At 43.5% G+C, this 15,079-nt stretch overlaps 1 protein-coding gene across 2 annotated transcripts in view; it reads right to left on the bottom strand.

The window, feature by feature from the left end:
- Positions 1-15,079, bottom strand: part of RSF1 (remodeling and spacing factor 1) — a 114,917-nt gene that overhangs the window by 24,124 nt on the left and 75,714 nt on the right. For both annotated transcript variants that reach the window (XM_090030711.1, XM_090030710.1), the window contains exons 9-12: positions 11,015-11,094; positions 5,832-5,886; positions 5,206-5,315; positions 517-584 (exon numbers count right to left, since the gene is read on the bottom strand). In XM_090030711.1, the coding sequence (XP_089886837.1) occupies positions 517-584; positions 5,206-5,315; positions 5,832-5,886; positions 11,015-11,094 (313 nt within the window). The remainder of the gene's footprint in view (positions 1-516; positions 585-5,205; positions 5,316-5,831; positions 5,887-11,014; positions 11,095-15,079) is intronic.

Genomic DNA, 15,079 nt, shown 5'->3' with positions numbered 1-15,079 from the left:
CTTCTACACACCAGGCACCAGGCTGTTAAACCCTTTTGAACAGGTTAATGGTTCCGTGCATCTGCTCTGCTCTAGTCCCATGCTGGGCTATATCACCACAGCTGCAGTCAGCTGGGCTGAAAACAGAGCAAGGCCCAAATTCCTGAGAAGCTACATATCTGCAGCATCCACTGACTTCGTAATCTGACCTGCAGTTAGTGAACAATTTTAATCATTCTGGTCCCTGGTACTTGATTGTTTCTATACTGAAAAGGGTACAAACACTGAGTAATTATTATTAATAAAAGTTCTATAGCTACCACACTGTAGGGTTCTTCCTAGCTTGTGATGCCCATTTCCCTGAATCCATCAAAATCAGGAAGTATGGTTCAAAAGTACGGGAGCAAAAATTCCAAGCTGTGAGCGATCAGAAGAGAGAATTACACCCACTGCCTCTTGCAGCACAATAGAATTTGTGCTATAGGACCCTTTCTTGTTACCATTTTAATGAAGATAGAATATGTAAAAAACCCATACCTCCCCCATCAGCTTCCTTGATATCATCTTCTATTGCTTCATCGATTGCCTCATCAAATTCATCGAATCTAAAAACAATATCTTGCATTTACTACTTTGAGACAGAGCACAGTTCAGATATCATCTGAATTCATCTCTCAAAAATCTAAAACAGCAATAAGAATTTGAAGTGCCTTAGAAAATCCAGAATTGAGACAAAGTGGTGAAAATAATCAGTGTAAAAGCATATAGATGCATTCTGTGCCGGACAGATTCTCAAAGATTTTTTGCTTTGTAAAAGTATATTAATATTTTCATCTGCTAGCAACTACCTTGTTGGGTTACTAGTGATTTACAAAAATATATTCACAAAACTCACTTTAATCATCCAGTGTGCTAATGAATTTAAAAGGCTGAATTCTAAAAGCAGAAAAATCTGTCTAAAAATTATTTCAGCAAAATTCTTCAAAAGAAACAGATAGTTTATTGATTTTACCAAGCTCTTCTGTTTAAATGGCAATGCACTGGCATCTCACAGGAGAGCTTTATAACATAGACCTATACAAGTTTCATCTTAAGTACTCAAAGTGTCTGAGTTTCAGACAGTGTTATAGTCACAGAAAATAAGGCATATCACCTACATTTTAGACTAAACAAATAATATATACCAGGGCTATCCAACTGGCAGCTCATAGGCTCCTACCCAAGCACCTTTCCCCTGTCACTTTGGCTGCTGCTGCAACTGGGGATCCCAACTGTCCATAAATTTATGGATGGACAATAAAAAACAAGGCTAAAAATGCCTGGCCGTAAAGCCTGCAATCAAGCCATCCATTAAAAATCTAAGCCACTAGAGCTTGATTGAAGCTCTGGCATTAAAAAAAAAAAATGCTGCAGGCAGTGTTGAAGTACAGACAGAGCATGGCAACACCACCTGGTGTCTGAGCAAGAGTGCAGCATCCTGAAGGGAGTTTCTGTCAGGGCTGTGGCTCATGGGAATCTCTGTAGCCTTCCCTCAGCCATGTGCTGCTGCTGCATCCCGTCTGCCTGTAAACACTGCTGGGTTAAAGATAGGCAGACAGTAGTCCTTCTTTGGAAGTCGGTGGAGAGCAGGGCCGGTGAAAGTAATGCTGCAGGCCCGCCTGGTGTGGGGTGCATTCATGGACATTAGGGCATGGGAGTGAATAGGGGAACCCTGGGGTGAGAGCAGTCATGTGCAAAACCACTGCTGCAGTCAAACAGGGTTGCCAACCTAAGAAAACTTTTTTACTGAAAATCTGCAAACTATTTACTGACAGCCAAACATTTTTACTATGGTTGGTATTAAACCCCTACATCAGTCCTTGTCCAGGGCCTGGCAGAAGGGTTACAGTCAGATTATGTAAAACATATGCCAGTAAAAATCCCTCAGCTTTCGCTTCCTGCTCCTGCATCGGGGAAGGATGGAACATCCCATGGGGCTTCCAGCATTTGCAGCACAGTGGTAGGCTGATCCACTTGCACCCATGTAATACAAGTGTATATGTTGGGGGGGGGGGCAGGAAACGCTGCCCCCATGCATGGTGAAACTGGAGGTGATGGTACCACCCATGGGGCATGCAGTCCCTGGCTGCTTAGAAGTTGAATTGCCCTGATACATACTTTACAGAAGTCTTTCTTTGATGGATTTGCTATAATATTACATTACTTGGTGGGAAGGACAAAGGCAAAATATTTACTATATTTCTGCTACATAGCCTTTACAAGTCTGATCGTGACTCAATACACACAGGAAGTAAAATTTAAAAATGACATGCAAACCAGGGAAAAAAGGATCTGTTTCCTTTATGCTTTGACATGTGTTTGTCTAAAAACATTTCTGTTTTTCCTCTTTTGTTAGATATTTAGGTCTTGTGCTTTCCTGAAAAGATGCTATGGATTTGTGAAAAGCTAGTTGGCCTGTGACATTAGGCAGAAGTAAATGAAAGATGATAGGGATATTTATTTTATGGTAAGATAAGTAACTCTGAAATGACTCCTTTGGTAGGTTTATTTTAAGATATTCATAAATGAGAATATTTTATCCTTAATACAATTTATGAGCTGTATGTCATGTTTGGAAGAAGCTATTCTTCACATTTCCTACACCACTGCTAACAAGTATTTAGGAATCAAATATCTCCTGATATATTTTTCATATAAAGGTGTAATGGATTATACCTTGCTCTTCTGCAGGTTATTTTTCCTAACCTGTTCAACAAAAAACTAAGATGATTCAGACAACACAAAGGGATCAGACAGATGAATAGAACCAAAACACTACATTTTACAAATCTGTTTGTGAGCAGAACAAGACTTCCCAATTTATTTCCCCCAGTGGAAAGAGGACAGGCACAATTCTCATTAACTCTAAAGGACTTAACTTTTTTGTGTGAATTTGAAGTCACATGCCAATAATACACATACAGAATACATTCACAAGCTCACAGACATGAGTGTGATGGATTGCATAAGAGATGCTTGCTCATCATTTTATATTTCAATACTGAGCTTCATATTAACACTGAACAAACATAAATTATTTCCATTTAAAACCACCATCCTTGCAGGATGTAGCAATCCCACTGCAGTCATGTCAAATATCCTCTGGGCACGAATGTTTTCTGCTGGGTCAATGGCCACCTCAACTATCACAAACATGACAAGAAATCTGTAAAAGTCTGCCTGTGGCAAAATTTCTATTATCGGCAGCATTCAATGTCCCATACCAGAAGAAAGATTTTCTTCACTGTAGAGTGAACCAAACTAGCTGCACAGCCTGAACATGATTGCTACCAGCAGGGTTTTAAACAACAGTGTCCTTGTGGGACAGAAAAGGACATTGAGTACCTACATGCAATACTGCCTAACTGAACTGCCAACTACTTCAGTATGTAACTGATACTAGTTTTATAACATACATAAAAACACATCTTAAGACCTGCTAGCAATAACGGCATTTGGAAGTGTTCTGCTCTCAGGGTAGCAAGTCTAAATCACATAGGGTGCAGCTACAGGTCACCCTACGGTGACATTGTTATTGGACATGCTTTAATACTGCCTTTTGGTAGTACTTCAACCAGAAGTACTAAACCACGGTGCAGTAACCTCCTGTCCTGTGCTGTGCATGCAGCACATGGTTAGTTTTCACTGCTACTCTGCTGTAGCAGCACACTAAAACCGGGGAGCCCACTACTACAGCAAGGTAGTTGCTGATCACATGTAGACTCATATTATCGCTACATCGCCATAACACTTCATACGGCAACGTAACGCGGTGCTACAGTGATGTAGGGTGACGTGTAGGTGAGCCCACAGAGTTTTAATTCTTTAATTCTCTTTCTATTATATAATAGGTCACAGTTACTCTATAAAGGTAAAGTTCATTTTTTCTTATTTTATCGCTTATAGAGTTTGTATTTGTGTTTATTGTATTTGTACATTCTCTTAAAGCTTACCAAGAGAAGGAGGAATATAAAAAGAGAATGAGCAATAGGGTGTACAAAACAGGCCGTATTCAATTTGGATTCGGCCCGAATCAGAGACAGTGATTCGATTCGTTGATTCAGATCACTGTCCCCAATTCCATTTTGCCATATCCGAATCTGAAGATTCAATGCTGATTCAGAGAATCAGTGACTCAGACACAGACACAGCTTTAAGTGTTTTTTCTACATACCTCGAGGTACCAGGTGCGGCTCATGAACGCTGCAATGCTGGGGTGGATGAAGCATCCCACAGGAGCGTGGGGAGGTCCCCCATGTGCTTGGCAGCGAACCCGGAAGTGGACCTGAAGTACTTCCGGTCCACTTCTGAGTCCGCGGGGGAGTGCACGGGGAGGACCCCCACAACCACCGGCTCAGGAACTGCCTGCGGGGGGACCCCAGTTGTCCCCCCAGACCCAAGAGGCACCAGTCGCCAAGCTGGGAAGGGTGCGGGGGGGCCCACCAGTGCGCTCCCCAGCGGACCTGGAAGTGAACCAGAAGCACTTCTGGTCCACATCCAGGTCTGCTGCCAAGCGCGCTGGGGAGCCCCCCGCACTCCTGTGGGACACTCCATCTACCCCATCATCTCAACTTTCACAAGCCACCTGCTACCTAGAGGTATATAGAAAAAGCATTTAAACCTGTGTCTATGTCCGAATTGCTGAACCCTTCTGAATCTCTCCAAATAGATTTGGAGGGTTCTGATTCAATTCAGAGAGATTGAAGGGTCTCCTGTTTCGATTCAGAGATTTGGCTGCTGAATTGGGCCGAATCTCTGCTGAATTGAATCAGGGACTGAAGCTACGCATAGGCCTAATAAGGAATGGTAAATTTCAGACATCTGTATTAACCTTTTTTCAACCAGATAGAGAATCATTGGCCTGCATCAATATTTTGCATATTCTGCAATACAAATGCTGTCACCTTGAAAATGCCTGCGCTTCCCTTGCCACAGAACTAAATGATACATCAACTCTTACATGTGACTCAATCAATGTGACGCAGAAGACATACCTTTGTTTTCTGACTGCCAAGCACACATGGTATTCAAAAGTAAGACTGAAGACTCCTACCTTTGGTTTGTTTGCTACATGTAAGTGCTACTTGGAAAGCAGGTGAGAGGAGGACAAGGCACATTATTATTAATGCTCTTAATTGCAAACACTGACTATTTTCATTCTTATCAGCATTCAAACAGGCTGCTTACCTATAACTTATGCATTTCCGGGTTCTGGTAGATCTCCTTTCAAGTAGTTTTGACTTTGGCTTTTTGGAATCTTTCTTCTTTTCTTCCGGACTTTCTTGTATTTCTGGCTCCTGTTAAAATAAGACAAAAGGGTTAGAAGCCCATGTCAGCCTTGTGCACTTTTGTCAGGAGGACTGAACTACAACTGTCCTATTTTCCTCCCTGATAACAGGTGTGCATAAGGCTTACATTCCCAAGTGGCTGACTTATTCCAGGTATCCAGTGTCTCTTCCCTGTTGCTAGATGAGGGTAACTGATTAATAACAGCAGATGATAATTATTAAGAAGCCATTCTCGGCAGGAAGTCCAGAAATGTTATCTTTTGGAACTAGATATGCTAAGGGGTCTCAAATGTTTAACATTAGCATACATGTACCAACAGAGATGTGAACTATATTCAGACTTCAGTCCAGCAAGCCATGTCAACTTTGGAACAGGCTCATTTGGTCAAACACTGATCCTAAACAATGCTGACACATCCTCTTTCAGAATTATACAAAATCTTATATTAACAATGCTTTCATACATACACTCACCCCCTTATTTATTGTGATATCATGTTTAGGAAATGAAAGAATAATACTTACTTGTGGTGGAATGATATTCTCTATACTGATGCCTACATACACCAATCGCTCTTTCCTTGAAGAGAAAAAACAAAACAAAACATTTACAAAAAGCCTGTTCATTTTTAAGATAATGTAGACTTAAAACAATGCTGTAATTAGCATTATTTGAAGCTGTTCCTATAGCCAAGAGGAATCAGGCCAATCAGCACCCTGTGATAAAATGTGTATGTTCCAAACCTTGATTAAAATTATCAGGTATTATATCCTTGGTCCTGAAGGATCAAAGTCTCCTACACACATAAATCTAATGGTTTAGAAATAATTCTGACAACTGATATTATCTGAAGGGAGAAGACATAAAGAGAAAAGAAGAATTGGCTTTTATAGTGGAAGTGTAACTAGCAGTAACGGACGAAAGTTCAGGAACACCTAGGACATGAAGAAACTATACAACAGCAAGAAAAGATTAGATGATGCTTTATTAGGCTCCAAATAAGGAAGTCACATCTCTTAAGGAGGACCATACTGCAGGAACCCAGACTGGAAAATATAATGTGGTAGAAAATAGTCTCTAGAGAACAACACTGTGTCACAAGGGACAGACTAGACTAGATGTTATCTAATAGCTCTCCTCTGTCTCCAACTTTTAAGTTTCTAAGGAGAATTGCTACCACTGAAATGAAGATATAGAAACATTTGGGTCAAACTGCTAGATTTGTTTGCTTGAAGGAAGGCCTGTTGAGGGGGACAAATTAAGACCCCTATGGCGACTGAGGGATTGGGGTTGGGGTTGGGGCGGGGACAGGGGCTGCCCAGCCAGGGCAGGGTAGGGCAGGGCAGGTTGTAGGAGGGAGCCTTGGGTGGCTGGTCAGGGGGACGTAGGCAGGGTGGGGTGGGCCAGTTCCCCGCCACTCCACAAACCCCCGGAGGAGGCATGGGGAACATGTGCCCCCCAGGATCTGTGTGTGGAGCAAAAGCAGGCTGCCCTGGCCTCTTCCCAGTGCAGGCGCTGGGAGGGTGGGAGCTGGGTGGGCAGTGGTGCTGGGTGAAGGTTACAGGGAGACTACAGAGAATTTTTAGGTGGCTGTAGCCCACCCCACAGCTCCCCCTCCCAGAGCTGCCACCACCTGCCCCAATTGCCAATAATGTCAATTTTCCTTTTATTGGTGCCGATCCAGTATGGGCCAATATGTCAGTTAGCCTCTCATAAAAACACAAAGCCTGCCTAAATCTTAAAACCAGATACAGAGATGAAATACTAACTACCTTCCTTCCCACAGATAAATGAAAGCTCAATAAATGTACCAGCAGGTCTCAAAGCGCAGGCCAGGGAACAGCACTGACTACTGAGCTCATTCTAGGTTTTCTCATCTCCATATGACAAAATTACATGAAAAGAATCGAGATACACATCTCCCAAGATGTATTTTCCATGTAAGTAGATGCCGTTGTTACCAAAGGGACGCTACAATATTATGAATGAGAGGAGAGATAATCCATGGGTGAAGAGGAACATGGTGGAAAGCAGTGCCAGGATGAGTCTGCTACTTCACAGTACATCCTTTGAAAGAGTTTCAGAATCCCTGATTTAAAACAAAAACAGCAGTGATACGACCTTTTGAATCCTTTGCTGCCACCTCGTGGCAGTACATGATTATATAGACATCAGTAGATGTAGAAGTAAGAAACTTAAAAATTCAGCAGGACTTCCACTGTAGCACTTCGAAATCATGGAGTAGAACAAGGGGGAAAAAAGGAACACAGATCTTAAAAAACCCAAATCTCCATTACTGTCACAGCTGTCACTGCCATCAGGGAATGAAAAGCTGTCATTAAAAATAAGCTACAGCCATACCACTGATCCAAAGAACCAGATTAGTGTACTCTCAATGATAGCTTTAAATCCTTCAGGGAGCTGTGAAATCTCTATTCCAAAAGGAAAGAGAAAGACAAGAAAGAGTTAATGATGTTAGAGACAGGTTAGCTCTGACAGTGAAACCTGTTTTAATATCTGCTTACACTTGTGTCTCAAATAATCTATTTTAGCTGCAAAAAACCTTTACACTCGGGCTGTAATAAAAGCATGGCCCCAGACTTTTTCCAAGATTATACTGTCACGACATCTGCCGTCTTCATCATGGTTACCTTGCAATTTTACCAAAGCATGCCCTAATAAAGAAACAACAGACACCCGAATCAGAACATGATAGCAAGTCACGATATTGTCCCTTACTGGCCAATATATGAAGCTTCAAAGGGCACCAAAAACTCAAAAGTTTGAGGATGTATAACAGGAAGCATGAGGGCAGTTTGGCTAGAGGATCACATTGCTAAAGGGTTATTTTTATAGCACTTTTCACCATACAAACTAGATGTATAATATGAAAAGCATGAGCATGCTGTTCTGTAAAAGGTACAAAACCTTTTATTAATGCAACACAAAGCTTGCAAAATTAAAAGCAAGACAGACTGGAAACGAAAAGCAGTCCAACAGCATTTTATATAATATAGTGTGTGCTAAAAGAGTATTTATCCTAACTAGGAATCCAAAAATACTCTTTGCAAATAATACAGTAGAGCTGACAGCACTTAAGAGAACTTTAACTCTTCTGCTGCCCATCTTTTTTTGTTTCTGTCAGGCCATATTCATATATATTCAATACAAAAGACTTTTTAAAGCAAGACAAAAAGGGGAAGTTGTGGCTCTATGGATTTGTGTGATAACAACATAACTAAAAACTGGATCAACATGTCTTGCTGTACATACATAAAGATAATTGCCAGGTCACTTAGAAATGGCACTAAAAAATGCTTCTCAGGGCTCCAGCCAATGGGAGTGGAAACAGAGCACAGGATTCAGTTTCAGCACTTGGGCCAAAAGGGGGAATAGGTAACTTAAGAGCGCACCATTTTCTAAAGCCTTGTCAACACTAGAAGATTCTGGCCTTACACCAAACCCAGCGGGTGCATAAGCACTGCCAGCAGTTATGACGTGTCCAGAGAACCTGATCCACTACTATGCACAGCGTCAGGCCGCTCTGCCTCACTGCAGTCTTACTGTAGGCTGGGGCTGCCTCCTAATAAAACTCATACCACACCTCATTATTTTGTTCCTACAGTGGCAGCTCTCTCAGTGGTAACAACAGGAACTGATGGACAGGCCAACGATCAAGTAGAGCCAGGGAGGTGATCCTCCCCTTCTATGCGACGCTGGTCAGGCCACAGCTGGAGTACTGCATCCAGTTCTGTGCGCCCCATTTCAGGAGGGATGTGGACAACATTGAAAGGGTCCAGAGGAGGCCACCCGCATGATCCGGGGACTACAGGGCAGACCCTACATTGAAAGACTGCGGGACCTAAATCTGTTCAGCCTCCACAAGAGAAAGCTGAGGGGGGACCTGGTGACTGTCTATAAACTCACTAGGGGGGACCAGAAGGGTTTAGGGGAGACACTGTTTCCCCTAGCACCCCCTGGCACGACAAGGAACAATGGACACAAATTACTGGAGAGGAGGTTTAGATTAGACATCCGCAAGAACTACTCCACAGTAGGGCAGCTAGGAGCTGGAACCAACTTCCTAGGGAAGTGGTGCTGGCTCCTACCCTGGGGATCTTTAAGAAGAGGCTTGATGACTACGTGGCTGGACTCATTTGAGTCCAGTCTTTTCTCCCGCCCAGGCGGGGGGTCGGACTTGAAGATCTACAAGGTCCCTTCGACCCAACTCCTATGATTCTATGAATTTTACCAGAGTATGATCAGGACTTTGTGAGCTGGATTAGATGACATGATGGCAGGAATGCTGGGCAGCTGGTCTACACTAGCACCCCCACAGCTTCCTCTGCCAGAGCTACACCAGTGATAGCACACAAGAAAGACACTTTAACGAAGCTTAGGGTAGACAATGCCCATCAGAGTTAACACTGAATTTCAATGTTGGGCTTGGTCTTCCTAGCACAGTACAATACACTTGTCCTTCCTTTGTATTGTGTGTATAATACACCTGTGTTCCCTGTACTCCCAATTCATTTGTTTTGAGCAGTTTCTGTTTATGACATCTAATCCAAGGCAGTCTGTTGTAGTGGATACAGTTTATGTGAATTTTTGTTTAAAAATACTCATCAGAGTTAACATTTAATTGTATAAAACACATTCTATACATCAAAACAATGCTAACTTACACAATATTTAAGTTTAGGTTAGATAGATATTAGGAAACATTTTCTCATGAGGAAGGTAGTAAAGCGCTGGAACCGGTTACCCAGAGAGGTGGTGGAATCTCCATCCTTAGCAGTTTTCAAGACCAGGCTAGCACACAAAGCCTTGGCTGGGATGATCTAGTTGGGGACGGTCCTGCTTTGGACAGGGGGTTGGACTAGATGTGACTTCCTGAGGTCCCTTCCAGCCCCCGTTTTCTATGATTCTATGAATTCCTTTGTTAAAAATGCTGCATTTCTCCAAATGAAATCTTTTTCAAATATCTATGCTGGCAGTTGGGGGATAGGTACCCACAATTGTCTGAAACTGCTGGGAAAATGCTATTTGCAAGCATACAGAACAGGTTTACACTAACAGTAACCATCCAGCCCTACTTTCCTATCATTCTAAGACAAGGGCTACAATGCACATGTTACTCTATTAAGTTACAGCTGTTCTTACTTCCTGCAGCCTGTAAGCATGCAACTGTACAGCGCAAACAAAGTTTAAAACTAATATTAGGCAAGAAGAGTCTGTAACGCACATTAATGGAAGAGACTTTGGTGGCAAAGTCAAATGACTTAGAACTTGCTTACACTAGGAGATTTACACATTGCTGACCAAGGGTATTGACAATTCATACAGCTGAGGCAGTGCTGAAAACCATTTAGCTGCAAGTACAGGAAGAATGAACCATTTAGCTGCAAGTACAAAGCAATGAAACTGTGTCCAGACACTGTGACCAACCCTTAATACAAATACATTGCTTCATCTTTTTAATTATTGGGCTTCTGTCTCACCTCTTGTAAACCTCCAGTTTTGCTGCCAGGAACAAATTCTCTGATTAATGAGAAGTCCCTGAGTATTGATCAAAAACAGCCTTACTGATGCAAGATCTCATTAATACATGTTTTCAGCTTCTTTTAAAGCTTGATCAATTACTATTGCAATTACCCAGCAACTTGCTGCGAGCTGTTAGCGAACACAACCAGTTAAGGGTTCATACCTTCGCTCTGCACGTTCCTTCTTTTTTAAGACAACATCCAGATCCTGCAGCTGTTCTTCTAACTTCTCACAGAGTAATTTCTGGGGAGATAATACATGCTATTAGTTTCTCTCATAAGCAAAAAGCCTCATGTAATACATTTATTCAAAATCTTCATTTGTTGTTTTCACATTTACCACAGTGATAGGTAAAAGGACAACCTTTTCTTTCCCTTTAAGAAGGCCTGAAATGTTGTAGCCATGATGGTCCACGAGATGTCTGAGACGCTCAGTTGTGAAGAAGGGCACTTGATGCCCAAAGCCTTGTCTAACAGCTCTCCCAACTATACAGGTGATCCAACAAAAGGTATCACCAAAAATCCTTGCCTCTCTCCCTTTAAATAAATTAAGGTATTGTAGTCATTTAATCTCTGCCAGAGATCCAGTAGCATAGCAACAACATACTTCTTAGGCTGGAGGAGCATATTTCAGGAACAAAGCAGGGGTCAGTTTTCTTCAATTTTAGATACCTTTGTAAAAACTGCAATCATCTTCCCACAGAAGTACAGAAACCTAGTAACAGGTGTCTACTGTCAAACGCTTCCTGCCTAGAGCAATTATGAAACATGAGTCTTCAGAATGAACATTCTTCCCAATTATTTCCAGTTTACTTTCTGCCTAGCCTCACAAATTTCAAAGAAAATGTGGATTAAGTTATAATTCACATATATTGAGACAAACACACACACACTAATCCTCAGTTCTGTGTGCGTGTGTAAATGAATACGTATACGGTTCACTCCATGTATCTGCACACTGGATAACTGCATTATTTGCTCAACTACATAACACAAGGGAGGTGCCAATGTGTTATCTATTGTTTATGTTGTAACAAAATACAGTAATCTACATATTGGTATAATACATAAACCAGCTAAATACATAACCTCTTTCACTCCCTTCAGCCGAGCCAGAAAGAGTTAAAGCAAAGCAGCTGTCAATGAGCTTGAAGCCTTGAAAATGACAGGAGCCAGTGGATTTTACAGCTGCTATCTCCCTTTACTTTCAAGGCTTCTAACAGCAGCCACATCAGTGACCACTAGGCCCCCTATACATGTCACAGTTACCGTGAAATTAACTGGTTAACTGCACAATTAACTGAGACCAGCTACATGTGCAAAGCACCTATCACGCTATTAAAAGCTCCAACCAGCTATAAAGTTAGACCTCAAAAAAATATATTAATTTTACAGCCGGTTGCTACCCAGCTTTAATTTGCGGGTGTAGCAAGAAATATATCATGTGATGGCAATCTGCTGGTCCTCTGGAATTGCTCCACCTCCAGTGTAAACTTCTCTGAAAAAGAACGAGGAGAAAATGCCTGTCCCAGCATAGTTTTAATCAAAGGCCTAGGTTCATCCCCCCCACTACCCAGGAGGACCCTGCATTACAAATACCACCCCACTCCATGCAAGCACAGAGTAGATGAACAGGGACACCCCTGCCATGCTGGAGCACCCTGGGCACCAACAAGTGGAGGGCACCCCTCATCCTTCCCCACACAAGTGCAGGCAGTGGAGAATACCCTGCCTGGCCACAGCACAGCCCAGCAGAGATGCAGGGCTTCCCCAGAAAGCAAGCTGGTGGGGTGGGGAAATCTTTCCCCCAGTATTCCCCCCAGCCTCGCAAGAAGTCTGGGTCACCCTGCCAGACTGGAGCAGAGCCTGGGTTTCCCAAACAACAGCAGCTGGGGAGAAGGATTTCCCCCTCACTGTCCCCTGCTTGCACAGGGAGCTGGGGATACCCTACCCTGCTGGAGCAGATCCCGGGTCTCCTGAGCAGCAGCAAGATGGATTGGGGGACAAACCGCATCTTTACCCAACAAGCACATGGGGGGACTCCCTCCCATGCTTGCTGCTTCCCAGCAGACAGGCCCTGTAGTCCCCAGATCATGCGGGTAGCCTCCTCTGGACCCTTTCAATGTTGTCCGCATCCCCCCTGAAATGGGGCACACAGAACTGGACGCAGTACTCCAGCTGTGGCCTGACCAGTGCCACATAGAGGGGGAGCATCACCTCCCTGGCTGTACTTGAGACGCACCTGTGGATGCACGACAAAGTCCGGTTAGCCCTGCCAACTGTGACCTTGCATTGTCGGCCCATGTTCACCTTGGAGTCAATAATGACTCCAAGTTCCCTTTCTGCCTCTGTGCTCTCAAGAAAGGAGTTTCCCATTCTATAAGTGTGCTGCTGGTTTCTACTGCCCACGTGCAGCACCCTGCACTTATCAGTATTGAAACGCATCCTGTTTATGTCAGCCCACTCCTGTAACCTATTCAGGTCTTGTTGCAGTCTTTCCCTCCCTACTAGCGTGTTCACCTCACCCCAAATTTTGGTATCATCAGCAAATTTAAACAGGTCGCATTTCACCCCGTCGTCCAAATCACCGATGAAGAAATTGAACAGCACAGGCTGCAGGACCGAGCCCTGGGGGACTCCGCTGCCCACTTCCCCCCAGGTCGAATATGACCCATCCACCACCACCCTCTGACTACGACCCTTAAGCCAATCTGCAATCCATCTGACTGTGTAGGTATCAATGCCACAGTCGCCTAGTTTTTTAATGAGGATGGGGTGGGAGACGGTGTCAAAGGCCTTGGTGAAGTCTAGAAAGACTACGTCCACGGCAACACCTGCATCCAATGCCTTTGTGACCTGATCATAAAAGACAATCAGGTTGGTCTGACATGACCTGCCCCTAACGAAACCGTGCTGGTTGCCCTGGAGCATCATCCCCAAAGCTGGCCCATCACAGATGTGCTCCTTGAGTGTGTCCCCTTGCTGCTGCTCAGGAGACCTGGGATCTGCTCCAGCTGGGCAGAATATCCACAGCTCCCTGCAGTGGGGGGGAAATCCTACCCACCCCCAGCTTGTTGCTGTCTGGGAGACCCAAGCTCTGGTTTAGACCCAGCCCAACAGGGTGTCCCTGGCTCCATGTGAGGGTGGGGGGAAGATTTCCCCTCTCCCCGAGCTTGCTTTTTGGGGAAGCTGTGGGGGTCCTGGGGGATGACTCCTTAGTAGTCATCTGATTCTTTCAGTGGTGCTGCTGACCAGGGAAAGCTCCCCTAGATGGTCAGCAGCAGCAGTGCAAGCTGTTATACATTTTTCCCTTCTCCTGACAGACTGCCCTGTGCATGTGAAGCTGCTCACATGGTGCAATGTCTTCATCACACAAGGAAAATAATGCTGCAAGTGGAATAATGTCTAGAGCCGCCCTTAGAAGCCTTGTAAATGAGGGGAACTAGACCGTTTCAGAGATGCTAATGCCATAGTACTGACAGCACCACGCACTTAAGAGTATTACTTACACACTATGATGTATTTTGGAATCAGAGCTGGGATAGAAGATCTACAAGACTGCTTCTGAACTGTACATAAGCCTTCCCAAAATAATGCAGCAAAAATAGCATTAGATGTGGTCTGGCCAATACTATGCCAAGACTCGACAAGGCAGAACTTGCCATTTCAATAAATTTATTTCAAATGACGCTATACATTTGCACTGAAATGTTTTGTGGTAAGAGAGAGCCATATCACAGGAAGCACTGCCATTTGCATGCTGCTGGCATTGACAGCACTCTCAGCAGAGAGCAACAGGCACAGTAAGATCATGCTCCTGTTGGATTACAACAGACAACTGGCCAGACTGCAGGCAAGTATGTGTGGAACCAGAAGGGATATTCAAGCAGAGCGCCTGCTTCCTTTGGATGATGATACACTTCCCCACCAGCCCAGCTGACAGTATTCATTCTTTTTTATAGGAAAAATTAAAGAAGCCAGATTTAATACCTTTTATCAAACTAATTTTATACTTGAGAAAGAGGTTAAGAGAAACTTTTGGACAAAAATTGCCCTTCCACAGTTTTGGGAAAGAAACAGATAAATACCAGCTAGAACTGTTACTTTTGCTTAATATTATTACGTTAATGAAACTAATCACTTAGGAAAATGAACAATAAACTTGTGAAGCAAAGAGTGAGTACTTGCCTACCCTGGAGATCTTCAAAAGGAGACTGGACATACACCTT

This window comes from Crocodylus siamensis, chromosome 1 (assembly GCF_052110815.1).
Source record: "Crocodylus siamensis isolate JL-2025a chromosome 1, ASM5211081v1, whole genome shotgun sequence".
NCBI classification, from domain to species: domain Eukaryota; kingdom Metazoa; phylum Chordata; order Crocodylia; family Crocodylidae; genus Crocodylus; species Crocodylus siamensis.
This window is presented reverse-complemented; position numbering and strand designations above follow the sequence as displayed.